This window comes from Podarcis vaucheri (assembly GCF_965113315.1).
Source record: "Podarcis vaucheri genome assembly, chromosome: Z".
NCBI lineage: Eukaryota > Metazoa > Chordata > Lepidosauria > Squamata > Lacertidae > Podarcis > Podarcis vaucheri.
The window spans coordinates 12,792,396-12,812,592 of record NC_138758.1 but is presented as its reverse complement, the minus strand read 5'-3'; the positions used below and the strand labels follow the sequence as shown (position 1 = coordinate 12,812,592).

General features: G+C 39.5%; 1 protein-coding gene across 1 annotated transcript in view; it reads left to right on the top strand.

The window, feature by feature from the left end:
- LOC309523467 (THO complex subunit 2-like) overlaps positions 1-20,197 on the top strand; it is a 57,049-nt gene that overhangs the window by 15,228 nt on the left and 21,624 nt on the right. The window contains exons 5-18 of the mRNA XM_082207340.1: positions 1,136-1,206; positions 1,829-1,950; positions 4,909-5,042; positions 5,486-5,652; positions 6,806-6,898; positions 8,312-8,467; positions 12,273-12,445; positions 13,341-13,536; positions 15,904-15,945; positions 17,011-17,141; positions 17,245-17,346; positions 18,174-18,258; positions 18,994-19,087; positions 19,890-19,970. Coding sequence (XP_082063466.1) covers positions 1,136-1,206; positions 1,829-1,950; positions 4,909-5,042; positions 5,486-5,652; positions 6,806-6,898; positions 8,312-8,467; positions 12,273-12,445; positions 13,341-13,536; positions 15,904-15,945; positions 17,011-17,141; positions 17,245-17,346; positions 18,174-18,258; positions 18,994-19,087; positions 19,890-19,970 — 1,647 coding nt within the window. The remainder of the gene's footprint in view (positions 1-1,135; positions 1,207-1,828; positions 1,951-4,908; positions 5,043-5,485; positions 5,653-6,805; positions 6,899-8,311; positions 8,468-12,272; positions 12,446-13,340; positions 13,537-15,903; positions 15,946-17,010; positions 17,142-17,244; positions 17,347-18,173; positions 18,259-18,993; positions 19,088-19,889; positions 19,971-20,197) is intronic.

Genomic DNA, 20,197 nt, shown 5'->3' with positions numbered 1-20,197 from the left:
TGACTGGGGTCATGTACCACCTGTATATCATTTTCATAATATTTTCTTTCAAGGCATTACATGCTGTGAACTTCACACCGGTGGTCCATAACCGTTCCCAGTCATCAAACATAATGTTGTACCCAATGTCTTGAGCCCATTTTATCATGACTGATTTAACTATTTCATCCTGAGTGTTCCATTTTAACAGCAAGTTATACATTCTTGAAAGTACCTTAGTCCATTTTAAAGGTATTTATTTATATATTGCATTAGCCATGTGGCCATAGCATGATATACATTAAAATAACAACATAAAATGGGGGTGGGGAGGTAAAGGTAGATATCGTCCTGGGCGATTACTTAGAGCGATTACTTTCTCTAAGTACCTTAGTCTTTGGTTCTAACAATTCTGTTTCTAATTTTGATTTTTCCACCTGGAATCCTGTCTTTTTATCCAAATTAAAAACCTCCTTAATCTGGGCGTAATGTAACCAATCTCGCACCTTGTCCTTTAGTTTCTCCAAACTCTGCAACCTCCAAGTGTCTCCAACCTCATAGGACAGCCTTATTGAATGCAGTGATGTTTTCTTCTCAAGAATCATGCTCAAGATTGCACTACAGTCATACCTCGGGTTGTGAATGCTGTGGGGACTGCGCCGAACCCGGAAGTACCGAAACAGGTTACTTCTGGGTTTCGGCTCTCGCGCATACGCAGAAGCACTAAATCACGCTTTGCGGATGCACAGAAGCGCCAAATTGCATCGCGTGCGCAGGCGAGGCGCTGTGGGTTGCAAACATGCCTCCCTCATGGATTACGTTCGCAACCCGAGGTATGACTGTATTAAGTAATTCTGGGCTTTATTTAAAATAAAACTACAGGAAATAGCATTCTAATTTAAACTTGGGGAATGAGCTAATTTTATATTTAATAATAACCCTCTAATATCAATCCTTATTACTGGAATAGTCAACTATTTGTACGAGCCAGCTATACCTATCAAACAACTACTCCAGAAATACTAAATTCTGGGGTAGTTGTTTGATAGGCGTATTTACAGGATATTTTCTGAAATGAAAAATCATAGAAGACTCAGAAATCAGGCAGATATTGTTGATACGTTATGCCAATTCCTCTCCTGTGTTGTTTTTTAAGATATTGAAACTAGTTGCTTAGAAGAAAAAAGCAAGAGGGATCAGTTCATGCAGTTGGTGTCAGCATGTTTGGTAAGTTATGCTTCTGTATATTTTTTGCTTTTAAAAAAGGAAAATGTTGAGTTTTAGGTGGCGATGTTAAAATTTCTATGCAAGGTATAATTAGATTGCTGACCCCTACATTTTAGCTACATTTTCGTTATCCAGATTTGATGCAATTTATATGAGACAGGCCATTTGTGAAAAGATGACAGTTAGTCTCCCATTCATTTTGGTGCCCTCTTGTGGAATATATACAGTTCTGCACACGTGAAATGTAGAATTTCCCCCCTTGAGACTTAGGCTTAGTTCTCAGTTCACTGCTAAACCTGTGTCTGAGCTGTGCCTCTTTAGGTTGTAAGTGGGGTTCCAAGTGACTGAATGTTTCTCTCTGTCGTCTTTCTCTCTCAGAGGTACCGTGTTACAGAGAGAAATCTAGGTTAGAAACCTCCTCCCATTCTCTTGCTAGGAAGGCTCTTTTGTACCAAGAAACGTTCATTCGCATGAGCACAGCCTGAAGCAGTACAGCTGCATGTACAGGTTTTTCACCAGGCCTGAATCTTCATGTCTTTGAGTTATTTTTGTTTTCATTGTAAGATAACCAAAGGTCAGATGCTGCAATGGATAATGTCTACTGTGTTCTTTTTCCACTCAGTACTTGGTTTCAGATACTATACTAAAAGAACGTCTGGACCCAGAAACATTAGAATCATTAGGGCTCATCAAGCAGTCTCAGCAGTTTAATCAGAAATCTGTGAAAATCAAGACAAAACTTTTGTAAGTACAAAACTAAGTTCCAATTGAGTGTATGTCTCAGCAGCAATCCAAAATTGTATTTGTGGTTTGCTCCTGAATGTAGAGAGAAACAAACACTGGTACAGACACGAAGTCTGCTGCTGCTCCATGTTTTGTTTCACTGCATATAATAATAATGTAACAATAATATAACAACAACAATGAAATACAAGTGTTAAGCTGCATGTATCAACTTGTAGCTTCAGCCCAGCATGCTGAATGTGGCCGCTGAGAAAGGTTATTAGCCTAAATGCTTCAAGTCTTTGGCTAAAATGCAGCCAGAGGGACACATACAATAGTAAATCAAGCTCAAGTTGAAATATCTGAAATTTTCAGATACTTGAAGAACTTAATTTCCTGATCTCGCAGTACAAAAACCTGGTGCCCATGTACAGTATTACGAACACAGAACCATTTAACATTAATTACAAGATAAAAAGTGAAACTTATTTTTGAAACAGGGCAAGGTATTCCTACAGTCATGAGATACATCCGTGTCAAAGATGACAAAAGATTTTGATCCAAAGTTTTGTTTATGATGTTATACACATGCATGCGCGTGTGCACACACACACACACACACGTGCTTTGCACTCTCCGACAGACATCACACAGAAAGCCACTGATTGAAGACTGGTGAACCTCTCTATACAGTATAAGCATTTAATAGATGCAAAATAATGCAGCTGGAAGAAGAAGAATTTTGCAACTCCTATCTGCATACAGTATTTTCAATGAGCTCCAGGTATGTACAGTGAGGGGAAAAAGTATTTGATCCCCTGCTAAATTTGCCTGTTTGCCCTCTCACGAAGAAATGACCAGTCCATAATTTTAATGGTAGGTTTATTGTAGCTGTGAGAGACAGAATTAACAACAGGAAAACCCCCAGAAACCCAGAAACCAAAGTCAGAGATTGATGTGCATTATAATGAGTGATTTAAGTATTTGATCCCTTTGCAAAACATGACTTAGTACTTGGTGGCAAAACCCTTGTTGGCAATTATAGAGGCCAGACGTTTCTTGTAGGTGGCCACCAGGTTTGCACACATCTCAGGAGGTATTTTGTCCCACTCCTCTTTGCAGATCCTCTCCAAGTCAATAAGATTTCGAGGCTGATGTGTAGCTACTCGAACCTGATATGTAGCTACTCGAACAGCTCCCTCCACAGATTTTTGATGGGATTAAGGTCTGGAGACTGGCTAGGCCACTCCGGGACCTTAATGTGCTTCTTCTTGAGCCACTCCTTTGTTGCCTTGGCCGTGTGTTTTGGGTCATTGTCATGCTGGAATACCCATCCTCGACCCATTTTCAGTGCCCTGGCTGAGGGAAGGAGGTGTTCACCCAAGATTTGACGATACATGGTCCCGTCCATCGTTCCTTCGATGCGGTGAAGGTGTCCTGTCCCCTTAGCAGAAAAACACCCCCGAAGCATAATATGTCCTCCATGTTTGACGGTGCGGATGGTGTTCTTGGGGTCGTAGGCAGCATTCCTCCTCCTCCAAACACGGCAAGTTGAGTTGATGCCAAAGAGCTCAATTTTGGTCTCATCTGACCACAACACTTTCACCCAGTTCTCCTCTTGGTCATTCAGATGTGCATTGGCAAACTGCAGATGGACCTGTACATGTGCTGTCTTGAGCAAGGGGACCTTGTGGGCTCTGCAAGATCTCAGTCTTTCACGGCGTAGTGTGTTACCAACTGTTTTCATGGTGACTATGGTCCCAGCTGCCTTGAGATCATTTACAAGTTCCCCCCGTGTAGTTCTGGGCTGCTTCATCACCGTTCTCCTGATCATTGCAACTCCACAAGATGAGATCTTGCATGGAGCCCCAGACCAAGGGAGGTAGACAGTTATCTTATGTTTTTTCCATTTGCGAATTATTGCACCAACTGTTATCACCTTCTCACCAAGCTGCTTGACAATACAGTGGTACCTCGGGTTAAGAACTTAATTCGTTCTGGAGGTCCGTTCTTAACCTGAAACTGTTCTTAACCTGAAGCACCACTTTAGCTAATGGGGCCTGCCGCTGCTGCCACATGATTTCTGTTCTCATCCTGAAGCAAAGTTCTTAACATGAGGTGCTATTTCTGGGTTATCAGAGTCTGTAACCTGAAGCGTATGTAACCCGAGGTACCACTGTAGTCTTGTAGCCCAGTCCAGCCTTGTGCAGATATACAATCTTGTCCCTGACATCCTTGGACAGCTCTTTGGTCTTGGTCATGGTGACTACTTTGGAATCTGCTGGATTGATTGCTTCTGTCGACAGGTGTCTTTTGTACAGATACTGAAATGAGCTGGGATTACAGGTAAAACCTCTCCCTTAAAGCAGGTGCTTCTAATCTCAGAAGATACCAAGTAGCCTGACATCTGGCTGGTTGATAGGTGATCAAATACTTATTTCACTCATTCTAGTGCACATCAATCTCTGACTTTTGTCTTCTGGGGGTTTTCCTGTTGTTGTTCTGTCTCTCACAGCTACAGTAAACCTACCATTAAAGTTATGGACTGGTCATTTCTTCGTCAGAGGGCAAATTGGCAAATTTAGCAGGGGATCAAATACTTCCCCCCCCCCTCACTGTAAGCAGCTTGCATCAGCATGTAGTTTGTACGCATAGAGTTAAATCAAGAGTGGGAACCTTATGCCCTCTAGATGTTGCTGAGCTACAACTCCCATCAGCCCTAGCAAGCATGGCCAAGGGCCAGAGATGATGAGAGTTGTAGTTCAGCAAACATCTGAAGGGCCAAAGGTTCTCCATACCTGGGTTAAATAGACCATATAAACAAGTTCTTAAATTGAATTCAGTTTCACATCTATGGAAACGTAATATGAAAACCTAGAAAAATAAATGCAGATATGATCAGTTCAGTATTACTGTAAGTACGGCTTTAATTTAAAAATGTCAACATGTTATTTTTGTTCTTTATTCTTATTTCTGTAGTTATAAGCAACAGAAATTCAATTTATTAAGAGAAGAGAATGAAGGTTATGCAAAACTGATTGCTGAACTGGGCCAAGATTTATCTGGCAATATCACTAGTGAACTGATCTTAGAAAATATCAAATCTTTAATAGGTAAGGCGAATACACTGGCATGTTTGACATTTTTCCTGGATAGCTATGATATGTCTTGGATTTAACCCAATGCTAATTTTAATTTATAAACACTTGCTCCCCCCAAAAAAGAATGTTGTCTAGTTTTGAACATTCAGCCCAACTGAAATTTTGGCCATGTCTCTCTAGTTTCTAAGTGTGGTATCTGACCTAAGTCACACTCTGAATAGGCCAGCTGAAACTTAAATTGGTCAGAAACAACCCTTAATTCTTATATCTAGTCCTGTAAAGACATAGGGCAAATTCCATATTCCTGTAAATGTACTGATACTGGTGTGCCTAATTATGAATACAGTTAATAAATTTCTGTTTAGAATTGATAGAAAACATTTTCTGATACAGCTAAAAGGGTTGTTTTAGTTGCCTTAGGCAGTTATAACTTTTTAAATCTCTTTTTTTTGTAGGGTGTTTCAACCTTGATCCCAACAGAGTGTTGGATATTATTTTAGAAGTCTATGAATGCAGGCCAGAGTATGATGACTTCTTTGTACCTTTGATAGAATCTTACATGTACATGTGTGAACCTCAAACACTCTGCCATATCCTTGGATTCAAATTTAAGTTTTATCAGGTAATGCAGGTATTAGTAGTCTAAAATTCATTGGTATTAGTGTGTTTTCCAGTTACCTGATGCTTATTTTCTTAATACGAAACATTAGTCGAAATAATTTTGTGTTGGATCCAGTTAGTTGTACTTAAGCCTCATTGAGCTGACTGTGAAAAGGTAATCATGGCTAACATTTTGTTTACTTGGACATAAGGTTTTAATGAGCCTCATAGCCTTAAATGTTCATGCTTCTTAATGAGCTACTATGCAGATCAGTTTATAAATATCCTTTGTGTTTTCCACTCCTTCAAATTGTTTTATACAGTTCTTGTCTTTAAACAGTACAAAAATACATTTTAAAATGCTTCTATTAGAATAAAATGTTTTGAAAATTTGTACATTGAGATAAATTTAATACATATTTAATGGAGTGATTTTGCAGTAAGATTGCAAATCAGTGCTGAATAGTTTTAAGCATCAAACCATGTGAAATTGGCACAGAGGACATTATACCTTGCATTCTCTCATCACATTCTCACCCCAACCCACAATATGTTTGGAAGTGCCAAAAGGGAGATGAAGCAAACTCCTCCCTCCCCAGTGTTGGCATTGCTAGGATTTGAGTGCTTTGTACTTGGGAGATGAGTTCATCTTTCTCCCGTGGTGAAGGTTGTTTATCTTCTGAGCCTGACAAGTCCCTGTGATGGCTGATCCTTATCTTCATCACAATACCATTTTGCCTCTGAAGCCAGTTTCTGGCTCAAGCAGAGGGGCAGCTGTCACCATAACTGGCTCTGCGGAGGAGATGAAAAACGTGGGTATAGGGAGAGGAGAACGTAATCTTCTTTGTTCTGTTCTTCCCCTCTTGTGATCCCCCCTCCAATGGATCTATGTTTTTTGCAGTCACACTAGCCTAATTTGGGAGAAACTTCATATTATAGAAGTTATTACAGAAAATTGAGGAAAATTGAACTGTCAGAAGATTAAGTGCTTAGACTTTTTAAAAAAGCAGTGGTAATATAACAACTGATTTATTGCACGACTGTGCAAGTTCTTGCATGGGAGATGCCTTCTCTGTTAAACCTCCGCCCTCTTTACCTTTCTTTTAAAATGGAGGACCCTCTAATGTTCTGTAACACTCTGAACTGACTTTCTAAAGCTAGCCTTTTCTTTTTAGGAGCCAAATGGAGAGACACCTGTTTCTTTGTATCGAGTTGCTGCAGTACTTTTGCAAAGCAATCTGATAGATTTGGAAGACCTTTATGTCCATGTAAGTTATTTTTCTTGAAGTGAAAACTGCTCATATGAATTATTTTTATTGAGATTGTTACTTGTGGCTTACAAAAACAACAACAGTATCTCATTCCTAATTTCTGTGCACATTTGCATTCTAGACTGTTCATCTAGTTGGTTATGGTAAGTTTATCTCAGTGTCATATCTCAGGAGAAAACTAGGATATTGTATGCTTGTCTTCCCCATTGTAGAAGATAAGGCAAGCGTTGATTTCAGGGATGTTGTTTTGCAGTTGCGAAAAACAAATTTCTCTAAGGGCACATCTCAAATATCATCTCTTTATACTTTTTCTATTGACTTCAGTGGATATAATGTGCAATAGAAGCTAAATGTTATTATCTTATTTTTTATAAGCATTTTGTTTAAATTACTATTTTTTTGACTACCTAATGTGAGTTCTACCTAAAGTTTTTGCAAAGTTTTTTTTTTAAAAATGGATAGGTCTTGGGGAAAGATTAAGAGAGGTTTTGATGTTTTGTTAAGAAAACCTGCCATAAAGTCTATGATATGTGTGAAACACTTTGTTTTGCTACATAATTTAGGTTTTGAGTAACAAATGGTAAGGCTGATTTCTCACAAAAAAAAAATGTTTTTGGTTTTTTGTGTGTGTAAATAATTACGATTCTCATATAATTTATGCTTTGTATCAAAGTGCCCCATCCGGTGTATCAAAGTGCCCCGTAGGTGGGGCAGAATGATACAAAACCCATTTTTTTTACTCAAGTCACTATATCCTCATTATCTTCTAACTTTAATGTTCTTGTGATTGCTATTATAATGATTAGTCATGCCATGCATAAAACAAAAAAAAATATTACCTGACTCATTTTTGTTACATAAAATATGAGATTGAATTTTTCTGCATCAATCTGCCGTGCCTCGCCCTAAATAAAAAAATGCAATTTTTTTTAAAAAAAGATTATTATTTTTTAAAAAAAACACATTGATTTTTATCCACCCTGGCTTAAACTGGTTTCTGGCTCAGACATCATGAGGAACTGACACTAATAAACCATATATGTACTTGAAAGTGGGCACATGTGGGCGGAGGGGTAAGGATGTAGCCCAGAGACACAATACTTGTTCTCAATCTCGTAATCTTCAGCTCCAGTATTTCAAGTACCGTATTTTTTGCACCATAACACTCACTTTTTTCCTCCTAAAAAGTAAGGGGAAATGTCTGTGCGTGTTATGGAGGGAATGCCTACAGGTGGCATGCCTACGGATTTTCCTCTAAAAACTATGTGCGTGTTATGGTCGGGTGCGTGTTATAGAGCGAAAAATACGGTATCTGTTTTGGGGAGTTTTACTGAGGATTACAGTAGGCATCTTTATTCACAATTAAGTAAAACACCTTTATTTATAAGAATCTCCAAATTGTCTCTTTAGCTTCTTCCAGCAGACAACACTATTATTGAAGAACATAAACGAGAAATTGGAGAAGCCAAACTAATTGTGAGGAAACTCACAGTGGTTGTATTGTCTTCCGAAAAGACTGAAGAGAAAGAGAAGGAAAAGGAAAAGGAAGAGGAGAAAACAGAAAAAGTAAGTTCTAAGGATATTTAGAGTTGTAAATCTAGCGCAGATATCCAGACATCTCAGTTGAGCAGAACTTTAGTTAAATAGCACATTTTTTTGCAGTTACAGAAATCTATTTTGCTGAGAGATTGGGGGGGGGGGGATATGCAGCTGTTGAAAAACAAAAGCACTTGTAACTAATTCAGAGCTCTTGGACAAATCTGTTAAGCTGTGTGCCCATTAAACCCAAACTCTGTGACTAGAATGAACAGTTCAAATTCAGTATTTATATCTGTTTATCTGTTTTCTATATTCATCTTTTTTATATAAAAAAAATGCTTTCTAAAGAGACTGTGTGGCGTAGCATATATTTTTCATGCAGAATGACAAAAGTCAAATTTCTAGTTAAAAGGATCAGGTAGCAGATAATGAGGAAGGAATGACCTGAGACAGAGCTGCTGTCAGCGAGACATAGTTGACAATACTGGGGGGGGGGGGGAGAGAGTTTTGCATGGTTTTCAAAACCACTGTGCGGGTGTTCGCAGCATTACAGAGCAATTCAACAAGCAGGATGGGGAGAACCAAAGGTGGACAATCCAGTTTCCCCAAACACACTACTGGGTTTGTGGCAGCAGAGGAAAAGCAGGAACAAAGTGGCAGTATTGATCCTCTTTCCAAGGTTTTGATTTTTCCTTTTGCAGTATTGCTCCCATTGGAAACAGTGGGAGGGAAGAATAAATATGCCAGCTCCAGGACTGGTATGTTTCCTCCATTTTGTGGCCATATCAGGGGTCATTTTTCCAGTCTGCCCTCAGCCAAGCCTTCTTTATACTTCTGTTGAGGTTAAAGCTCTGATGTTGGTAAAGCAAGGGATGTGAAGGTTTCCATAGCAGCAGGGAGCAGCTTCACAAGGTCAGATTTCACTGATGGCAAATTTCTCTCTACACTCGGAGAGGGAGGTCTGAAACATCCTCCCAGTGACCATAGGGCTGCAGCTTTTTTATATATATAAAAAACATTTTTATTAAAGATTTTCTTGGTTTACAAAAGAACATGCCTTGCCTCTTTTTTCAGGTTGTATAGTCTTTCTTACAGATCAGTTACATTTGTTATGAGTCCTTGGTGTTGAGTACAGTATAAGGTTGGGGAAGAAGAGAGGGGAGAGGTGAGGTGGGGAGGCTTATATTCTTTTGTACAGTGGTGCCTTGCAAGACGAAATTAATCCGTTCCGCGAGTCTCTTTGTCTTGCGGTTTTTTCGTCTTGCGAAGCACAGCTATTAGCGGCTTAATGGCTATTAACGGCTTAGCGGCTTTAAGAAAAAGGAAACAAACTCGCAAGAACTCGCAAGACGTTTCATCTTGCGAAGCAAGCCCATAGGGAAATTTGTCTTGCGGAACGACTCAAAAAATGAAAAACTCTTTCGTCTAGCAAGTTTTTCATCTTGCAAGGCACTCGTCTTGCGGGGCACCACTGTATAGTGTGCCTGTGGGGTTTTGTGTCAGCATCAACTGGGTAGGTTCTTTCTATTGGTTTATTACATTTTCTTGGTAGTGAGAGGTATTGGGGTGCAGGGTGTAGTTGTCTGCAGTGGGATTTGTTTGCATTTGTGAGTGGGGAAGGACATGTTGGGTCAGGTATGCCAGATTGATTTGTATGCTGTTGGTGGATTCTTGTCTTCTTGTTGGGCTGTGTATGTGATAAAGGGGAGCCATACTGGGGTGAAGGCATCCTTTTCTATTTGTCCCCATGTCAGTTTCAGCTTATTGGTTAGCTTTTCTAGAAAGGCCGTTTCCCATACAATTTTATATCATTGGTTCATGTTTAAACCTGACAGGTCCCTCCAGTGTCTGACTATGAGGCTTCTGGCTGCTGAGAGTAGGAGGGTTATAAGCTCTGTATAATGTGAGTGGCTATTATGATCTTGGAAGATGTTCAGTAGGGCCAGTTCTAGGGTGAGTTCTAATACCTGCTTAGTTATTTTGCATACCTCTTGTAGGATGCTGTCCTGAAATGTTGGATTTTAGGGCATTCCCACCACATGTGGAAGTGAGGCCTGGGCGTATCAGTACCAGTTTCTGTGGTGTTAAGTATCACCTGTAGGTGAGTTTGAGTGAGTTCCCTTCTTTTGGCTGATATGGACTTAAAAGGAGGTTTAGACCACATTCTAGTCCATTGGATGGGGTTAATTTCATAGTCTGTTGTGCTCCTATTATTCTTTGATTGCATCAAGGGGGTTTGTGGGATTTTGGAGCAGTATTTTGTATATTGTGAATGCCATCCCTTTTTCATGTCCCTCTGCTGTCAGGAGGAGATGTCTGCTTTCATTGTGTCCCAGAGGAGGGAGTTGTTATGTCATCCACATCATTGTCCTTTGGAGAGTTTTCAGGAGGCTCTCTAGCTAGTTGGTTTGTGGTTAGGATGGGGCTGAAAGACCAGGATGGGGTAGTTTGCGCTTCCTCTCCTATTTTGAGGGTAGCTTCTACTGGGGTGTGGTCTGTGATTTTAATGTTACCAGTGTTTGTTGTTTCTTCCAGGGGGATCAGGCGTTGTGTGAGCAGAATGCTCTCCATTCTGGACATTGTGCTGTGGCATCCAGACTGGAATGTGTGGTTGGAGTCTCTTGGGTTCTTTTCTCCCTAGATGTCAATAAAGGCCTATGTTTTTTTAGCATTTTCAGTAGTTTGTAGGCGTCTCTAAGTGTTTGGGGTTTCCATCTGAGGAAGGTTGCCCAGGGGGATTGCTTCTCCTTCGGAGAAGGAGAGGAATTTGTTTAGTGTTTTCTGGATGAACTCTAGTTGTTTTGTGTTTGGGACATATATGGAGCCAATTGTTGCTTTTGTTTTGCCATCTCGTACATAGCGCTTTAGGAAAAACGAATCTTCCTTTTTTTTGTCTTTTAGCACTGTTGTGGCTTTAAAATTTAGGTCTCTACTGAGTATTATGCTTACTCCACTGGCCTTTTCTGAGTCAGGTGCCACCCATTGTTGACTGAAGCGGGGTTCGCTCAGGAGTTTGCTTCCTTTGGGTGGATTGTATACTTCTTGTAGGAAGGCAATGTGTGGTTTCATGGTGTTTACGTACGCATCATCACGTATGTAAATACCATGAAGAATTAAAAATTTAAAGGCTTAACAGGATTGTCATTAAAAGAAGGAAAAGGAAGAGAAAAAATATCGTGTATTGTGGATTCAAGTTAGGAGATAAAAGACAAGAATATGAATACACACACACTATTGAGAATTGATGGGGAGATATATGTATATAGATATTTGATGTTTTTATTTGTATATTCAGAGGCGGTGCTCAGAGGCTGTTGCTCAACTGGGGGTGGGGCTCCTTGTTGCTCTTTGCTTTGTTTTCTTCTTGACTCCGGAGGCCTCCAGACCCCTTATCCGGGTGCTCCTGGTCCCTGCGTGGTCGAGGCCACGGGGTGGGGGTGGGCTGTGGGTTCTGCACAGCTTCCCTAGCTGTCAAGCCGAGCACCCTGGTTCCCCCCCCCCCAGTGGTGGCAGTGTGGGGACCAGCTAGTCAGCACAGTTGGTGCTGGCGGTCCTTAGGAGCTCCTTGCAGCAGTGATGCTTGCCATCTTGTCTCGCTGGAAGTCCGGTTGCAGCTTTAATTGATTAAAACTCATTACTTTTTCATATGCTATTAATCAGCTATGATTTCCTTTAAACAAGTGACAGCCCTAATATTTCCTCCCAGTTATCATGTATGTAAGAGATGCAAATGTACATAGAAAGCATGGGTATGGTAGTTCTTCCTCTTACCTTGGGAGGATAAAAAGTTTTTCTGCACTAAACAACCTTGCATGCCTGCTTATCTTTTCAGCCACCTGATAACCAGAAACTGGGCCTATTAGAAGCAATGTTAAAAATTGGTGACTGGCAACATGCACAAAACATTATGGATCAGATGCCTCCATTTTATGCAACTTCACACAAACCTATTGCTGTTGCTCTTTGTCAGCTTCTTCATGTGATGATTGAACCTCTCTACCGAAGGTAAAGAAATTGAATAGATGATATGATATGTGCACTGTGAATATTTGTACAAGCTAACCATGCATAAATCTGGCTGTGATTGATTGAAATGAGCTCTTCTTAACCTTTGATTCATCTGTGGAGATGTTAGGAAATGTTTATAAACTTTCTAAAAGCTCACACATGGTGCCCAAAGATAGGAGGCCAATGAGGCTGCTTGTTGTTTAGGGATGCCAAGTCTTAAAATGGTAGGTAGGCATTGTCTGTGTTAGGGCCTAGTTTCAGACCTTCTATTCTCCTAATGTGTAAAGCCATAAAAGGGGGCAGGTGGATGGAAAGAGATCCAAAAGAAAGAGAAAAATCCTGCTCAGTCACACTGTCCCTTAGTAGGCAACGATAGCAGTGTTGCTGAAAAGGTCTTGGCAGAAAAGCTTTTTCACAGTATGATTTTTTTGTTGTAATATTTTTGCTTGGTCTGGTGTATTTTTTAAAAAATTCATTCTATACCTGCACCTCTTGTGCTACATGGAAATTGTCTGCAGAAGTTGCTTACTGAATGCATATCCCTTTGCCTAATATTCACCAGGTCCTCTATTTTGGGGTTGGTTGTGCATTATATGGAGGAAATCTGACAAGTGCACGGATGTGGCAATTACAAGTAATGCACAGAAACTGTAGAAGAAAGTACTTTGATATGTTTAAAGTGCATTGTATAAACTGTGGAAGGGCCATAGCTACTTTGCATGCCGAAGGACCCAGGTTCAATCACTGGAATCTCTGAATATCCCCTGCCTGACACCCTGGAGAACTGCTACCAGTCAGTGTAAGCAATACTGAGCTAGATGGACCAATGGTCTGGCTTGGTAAACAGCAACTTCTACTGCTCCTAACTGTAAAACTTGCCTCTCATTTACAGGGTTGGAGTACCCAAAGGTGCCAAAGGGACACCAATTCTTCCATTGCAAAACAAGAGAGCACCCAAGCAAGTAGAAAGTTTTGAAGATTTAAGAAAGGAAGTGATCAACATGCTTTGTTATCTTGGCCCACATCTCTCTCATGACCCCATATTGTTTGCAAAAGTAGTGCGTCTTGGAAAAGCATTTATGAAAGAGGTTGGTAACCTTATAGTTAATGAACAAAATTTCCTAAAAACTGTTTCTGTGCCCTACAGAAGTATATTTTGTAGCTTTGTACATATTAGCATGCATATGTGGGAGATCAAAGAGTTCCTGAAAAGATTTTAAAAGGAAACTGTTGATGGCCTAATCTTGTCCCTATTTAAAGTGAAAGGTGTTAGCGTTCTGAAAGTTGAATAAGGATAGGAGAATATATTTCTTATTAAACACAAATAAGAAACAATTACTTATAGCCTTTATAAGCTATTTTATAACGAAAGATTCCTTGGCAAACTTACAAGATAAAATAAAGGTAGCTAAAGATTACGTGATAGTAGCATAGAAAGTAACAATAAAAAATGATGCAGCCTAAAAAACAAGACGTGTAGAGTAAAACAGTAATACTTAAAACAGGATTTAAAAAAGTTCTTTGGAGAAGATGTCAGGATCTGAATTGGCACATGCGGTAAGAGGTGATTTTGAACTGCCCTGAAGTCCTTTAGAGCCCTTCATTGCTTGGTTACTGTAGCATCAAACCCCAAAGATCCTGAAAGATAAAGGCAAGCACTTCAGATTGGGCCCAGATATGGAATGGAAGCTGCTGGAGATGACTGAACTTCAACATAATGTGTTTTTTAATGCCCAGTCCTAGTTAGTTCAGAGTATGGCAGCAGGATTGTGAGCTAAAGTTTCCATACTGTTTTAAAGACGGCCTCATATACAACATATTGAAGTAATCCAAATGAGAGGATACCAGGGCCTGGGTAATTGAAGCGCAGCTATGTATACATGTTCAGGTCTTCCAGATTTGGATAGCAAATTATGATTTGCTACAAAGAAAATGACTGGAAGTTTTTAATTGCCATGTGCAAAGAAGGGCTTGGGGAAGGGAGTTTTCAAACCAGAGGCCCACACCTGCTCTCCTCTAGTAATGCTAATGTATAATGTTGGCAACTCTGCTCTAAAAAAAAATGAACTTTAGTAGATGTTTGGGATATAGGAAGTTTGGTAACAAGATGTCCGTAAGTCTTGTAACACTTATTCTTTCCCTAACCTGCCACTCCATATTTTACTTTTCATCTTTTCAATTGTAAATTGTGAGTAATGCACACTTCCATGGTTTTAAAATGCTATTTCCGACTGACTAAAAAAAAAAACAAAAAGCATGTAAACAGCTACCAAAATGAAGCTTTCATGCCATTTGTATTTTGGAGTGTTTCTTTGGGATTATGTTATAAGAAGTTGTTTGTACAAATAATGTACTGTTGCCAATCCATTGAGAGAAAATGTTGACCCTTTTCTTACAGAAAAGTGCCCTGTGTAATTTCCTTGTTAAACAGCTGAAAATATTCACAGTACTTTCCATGGAAAGTACAGTAAAATATGTCTTCTAACACTTGCAAGTTTTTAAGCATCTGTTAACTACTTGGATAAGCACTTGCAAATCTAAATCCTTGGCAGTTTTTGACAAATGTCTCTGTAAATATCACTTGCATGGCACAATATCTTTTGCAGAAAGCGTCAAGCATACTGTTGAGACTTGATTCCACCCCCACCCCCCAGTAATGGTAAAATGTCTGAAGTGTTCAATTGCAAACAAGTTAAGCACAGTTCAAAGTGACAAGGTTGCAACACATTGGCCCAACCATTATTTAAGAGTAGATGAACCTCTCCTATGGTGCGATTCCACAGAAAGGAGATTGGAAGCATCTGTTCCTGGATTAAACTAATCAGAGTTTGCTTGTTATGTCAAAACTGCAGGCTCTGGTTATTTTAAACTGTATATATATTTTTAACAACAAGAAGTCATGTCTTAAATTACAGTTTGATCCTAGTGTGTGTCAACAGACCTTACTTAAAGTAATTAACCATAGGTTAATTTATAATTTTAGTTGAAAACAGAAAGGAGATTCTTCTAATTTTCCTGCTGTCTTGTCAGAGGGAAGGAGGGAATTCACAAACCCAAGGCCCATTCATGTAACTCTAAACTGGTTTAGTATTAAGCCCAACTTGGCTATTGGCTTCTAAAGGGAGGGAAGTATACTTACAAGAGTGTCCAGACACTTGTGGTCGTTCATACTCTGGAGAACTGCTACAGACAGCTGTGGCTGGAGCAACACCATTCCCCTCCTGTGTTCAGCAGTAAAGAGAGCTTCTCCTTACTACTCAGCTTTGTATTCACCTTATTCAGTACCCCACTTTCTCTTTGGCAGCAGAGGACCAAGGAATCCAATTTTGCAGACCTTGCTCTAGCTCAGCTGATCCCTGCACATGAGAAGGGGAATAACCTGACTTGCTCAAGATTGTCTTTGATATGAAACCATTGCATTTTAGTAGTATTTGATTGTTCGTTATTGTTTTTAGCACCAAGCAGATGCAGGCAAGCAAGAGGAAAAAGAGAAAATGGTGAGCTGTTTTAAAATGTATTCTTGATTCTCTCCCCCCCCCTTCCAATCCTGATTATAAGTGTGGCAGAAATGACCACCATATATCTGGATGTATGTATGTAATGCGGCTTAAAGGTGGAACAGCTATAATAAAAGCTGCAACTCAGTGTTGATCCTGTAGCCTGCCCTCTAGCTGTCTTGGAAGCCCAAGGAAGGTTTCAAAAGCTTTGAATATGTTTTACTTCTTTGTTTCTATAATAATAGTAATTTATTTGTTGTATTAACATTTTTAATGTTGTAAGATACTTTAGATGGGCTTCACCTTGAAGTGTGGCATACTACTATTTCAAAGTAAGCAAGAGGCACAATCTTCTAAAGCCTCAAGTGTACTGTTGAAGACCCAAACACTTGTGTGGCCTCAAATGTGCACTGAGATATTCACATACAATGTCCATTCATTTCAGTGCAGAAAGTTTTCAGAGCTTGCGTTATTAGAGCAGTTCGCCAACAGGGTGGGGGGATGTGGGAGGATGTTATATATGCACCAACCTTTCTTGCCTCCCCCCCCCCCACTTTCCCCAATGTCTATTCCTATTGTACATCACATGTCATAGCTGCCAAATACAGCTTTTCTACCTGGTTGCCTGAATAGAAAAAGCAGGTGATTGGTCAACTAGGACAAATGTATCCTGATTTAGTAGTGCCTAGTAAGACTGTGGTGAACCTTCTCCCTTGGAATAATGGGACTGTAGACACTTAACACCTGTCTTTAAAAAATAAAACCAGATGACCCCACTGTTGCCACAGTGACTTCATTAATTTTTGCTGTTTTGTTTTCTTCACAAGTCTAGTGGGAAGGTGGCATAGAAATGTACTGCAACAGCAGCTTCTGTATATTGTCATATTTTAATGGTTTAAAGCCATGTTGTTTTTTAAATTCAAAAATATATAACAGAAAACTGACAGAATTTAATCCTTTTTTAAAATGTAAAACTAGTAGCCATAGACTTTGCTTCATAAAGTTGTAGAATGTCTACCCTTTGATTTTGCCTTCAAATAAGATAGCTCCTTTCCTTTCTTTCAGGAGTTGTTATTCAGCTGTTTGCTGAGTATTACCGACCAGGTTTTGCTTCCTTCTCTTTCTTTGATGGATTGTAATGCATGCATGTCTGAGGAACTCTGGGGGATGTTTAAAACATTTCCATACCAGTATCGGTGAGTAATTACCCGTAAAAACTATATGGCATCAGAATTTCTTCATCAAATTATCTAAGAGCGGCATTAAATACATATTTTGATTTATTGGAACCTCCTATAGGTATCGCCTCTATGGGCAGTGGAAGAATGAAACATACAATAGCCACCCACTACTGGTGAGAGTTAAAGCTCAGACAATTGACCGAGCCAAATACATTATGAAGTAAGTTATGTTGAAACTTGTTTTCTCCTGGGGAATGTTGACGAGACTATAGAACAAATTGTAGCAGGGCAGTGAGTCCCATTGGGTTCCATGAAGCTGGTTCCCACGATTAGTATCCTTAGGATTGCAGCCTAAGTATTGGATTGAAATGCTACCTGCTATTACCAAGCAATACTGTGTTTAAATAAAACTTCCTAAACTGTAATTTATATTTAACAAAAATTACTGCCTTAACTTAGAAAGCTGGGCAGGCTGACAAGACTTCTACAATTTAATATTAAATCAGTTTCATTATATGGTTAGATAAATTACTGTACACGAAGAAGTTTCCATTTACAGAAGGAGAATTTGATTCATGGAATGGGTCCTTTCACGAACACAGCTCCCTTTTCATGCATGGAAGCTTGCTCCATGAAGAGTGTAATTATCCCACCCCATAAGGAAATGTGTTGGCTAGGACCCTGGGTACAGGTGGTTACCATAGGAGTAGTAGGTGTGTCAGAAAATTTAGCTGTTGGGACTGTGCTATTTTAAATAATGCCAGCTTAAATAAAATGAAAATACACTAGCTTTACAAACCTTGTTGAATCTTTTCTGCCCCAGAGCGTTAATTCATTACAGTTTGCCTATTTGTATTTTATATCCTCTGTTCCAAGCTGAATACAGAAATCTTATGTGAAAGTTGCCTGTAACATGAGTTTTCCCTGGGGGAATTGGGAAGGTCTATCTACATTTACAGGAAACTAGATTAATCTAAAGCCGTGACTAGAAAAATGTGAATATAAGACTGCAAAGAGAGGAACTAAAATGTGAATGTACTCTTGTAGGCGTCTAACCAAGGAAAATGTAAAGCCATCTGGAAGACAAATAGGAAAACTGAGCCACAGCAACCCAACCATTTTATTTGATTATGTATGTGGCAAGATAAGTATTGACTACCTTTGCTTTTCTAGTAGCCCCGTTTAAGTTATCTTATTCCGAAAAACAAGTTGAATATTTTAAAATGTGTTTGATATGAGGGTGGGGTGGTGGGACGTGGTAGAGGTATATAGTATTATGCATGGTGTGGAGAAAATGGATAATTCCCCTCTAAAATGCTAGAAATTGAGGCAATCCAGTAAAACTGTGTTGTCAGGACGGGGGGGGGGGGGAAGGTGCTTCTTCAAAGACCCTATATTCACTCCCACAGTATGCAGCAATGGCTGTCAACCTGGATCGATTTAAAAGGGAGTGAGACAAATTCATGGCAGATGAGGCAGATAAATGCCTACTAGCCGTGATGGCTTAGCTCTCCTTCCACTTTTGGAGGCTGTATGCCCCTGAATACCAGCTGCAGGGGATTACAAGTGAGGAGAGTGCTGTTGTGCTCAGGTTCTGCTTGTGAGATTCCCATAGGCGTCGAGTTGCCCACTTTGAGAAAAGGAAGCTGGACTAGATGAGCCATTGGCTTTTAATCCAGCAGGGCTCTTCTCATATAATACGTTAGGAAAAGTGCACACATTAACTATGTAATACAGATGTGTGCATGAAGTTTCATTATTTACTTGTTTTTTCTTCAGATTGAAAACCATAACCATAACAGAAGTTTTTAAGGACTTCTGGCTTCTTCTTCTTATACTAGGGAAACTCATTTTCGCTCTTTTTCAGATTTTGTCTCAGATACAGAAGTATGATAATTTAATCACCCCCGTTGTCGACTCATTGAAATACCTCACTTCCTTGAACTATGATGTCTTGGCATGTATCCTTTTGCTAACTTCCTAGAACTGCTAGTTACCCAATGGTTATATCTTACACAAGGTTTTTTTAAACAGCTCAGCTGAGCAAGCTGCTTTCTAGCCAGATGAAAGTTCCTGGCCTGCGCCTGCTCTGTGATTTGCTGCCCTCTGCGGGAGGCAGGGGAGTACTGAGACAAAAGCATCCTCTGGCTTTGAATGGTTTACCATCTGGGCAAATATTTTGAACGGGTTAGCACGTGTGGATTTAAAGCTGGTTTTCAACAATCTATCACCATATTGCCCAGGCCTACTCCTTGCACAAATTGAATAACTGAAAGCATATATATATATTTTTTTAAAAAAATCGTCCTGCCATTGTAGCACAGTAGTAGTAATCCCTTTATCATATATTGTAAATTTCTAAATATTCAGACTCATGAACTGCTGTTAGTGTAATCATTAAGAGCCAAGCCGTATTTGACTGCTCATTTGGCCATGTGTCATAGATTTAGGGAGCTGTAGCTTTTGACAGAAGAGGAATAAATACTCCTAAAGGTGTTCCTTGTTCTTTGCTTGATCCTGTTTGAGTTGTGGTTAAAGGTGTGTGAGAAAAAGGAATTTGAGTGAACAAGAACTCAAAACACTTCGGAAGCACAAAGATATATTCTTGAAGTGTTCATCGTTTTAGGTTTCTGCTATAATATCAAGGTAGTAGTGTATGCCAGGTGTCTCAAAATATTGTTAAATTTACAAAGCAAAATAATTAAATGCTTAATACTGCATGTAATATGTTTGGGGAAGAATTCCTCCTTAGCCTCAGCAAAGATTGCATAATTGAAGCACTGGCTAATCCTGAGAAGGAGAGGATGAAACACGATGACACCACAATCTCCAGTTGGCTTCAAAGTTAGTACTTGGGTTTTATTTATTTTTAATTAGAAATGCAGTCCTCTCGTTACTTAGCACCTGCTAACATGTTTAATTCATTAATTAAAACATTTGTATCTTGCATTTCTATTTTTAAAAAATCCATGTTGTGGCTAATGGTTGTTAAAGTGTGTGTGCACGCGCACAGACACAAATCAAGGGGGAACAGCATTTCAAAAAACACACAGAGCAAATGTATTCCAGAG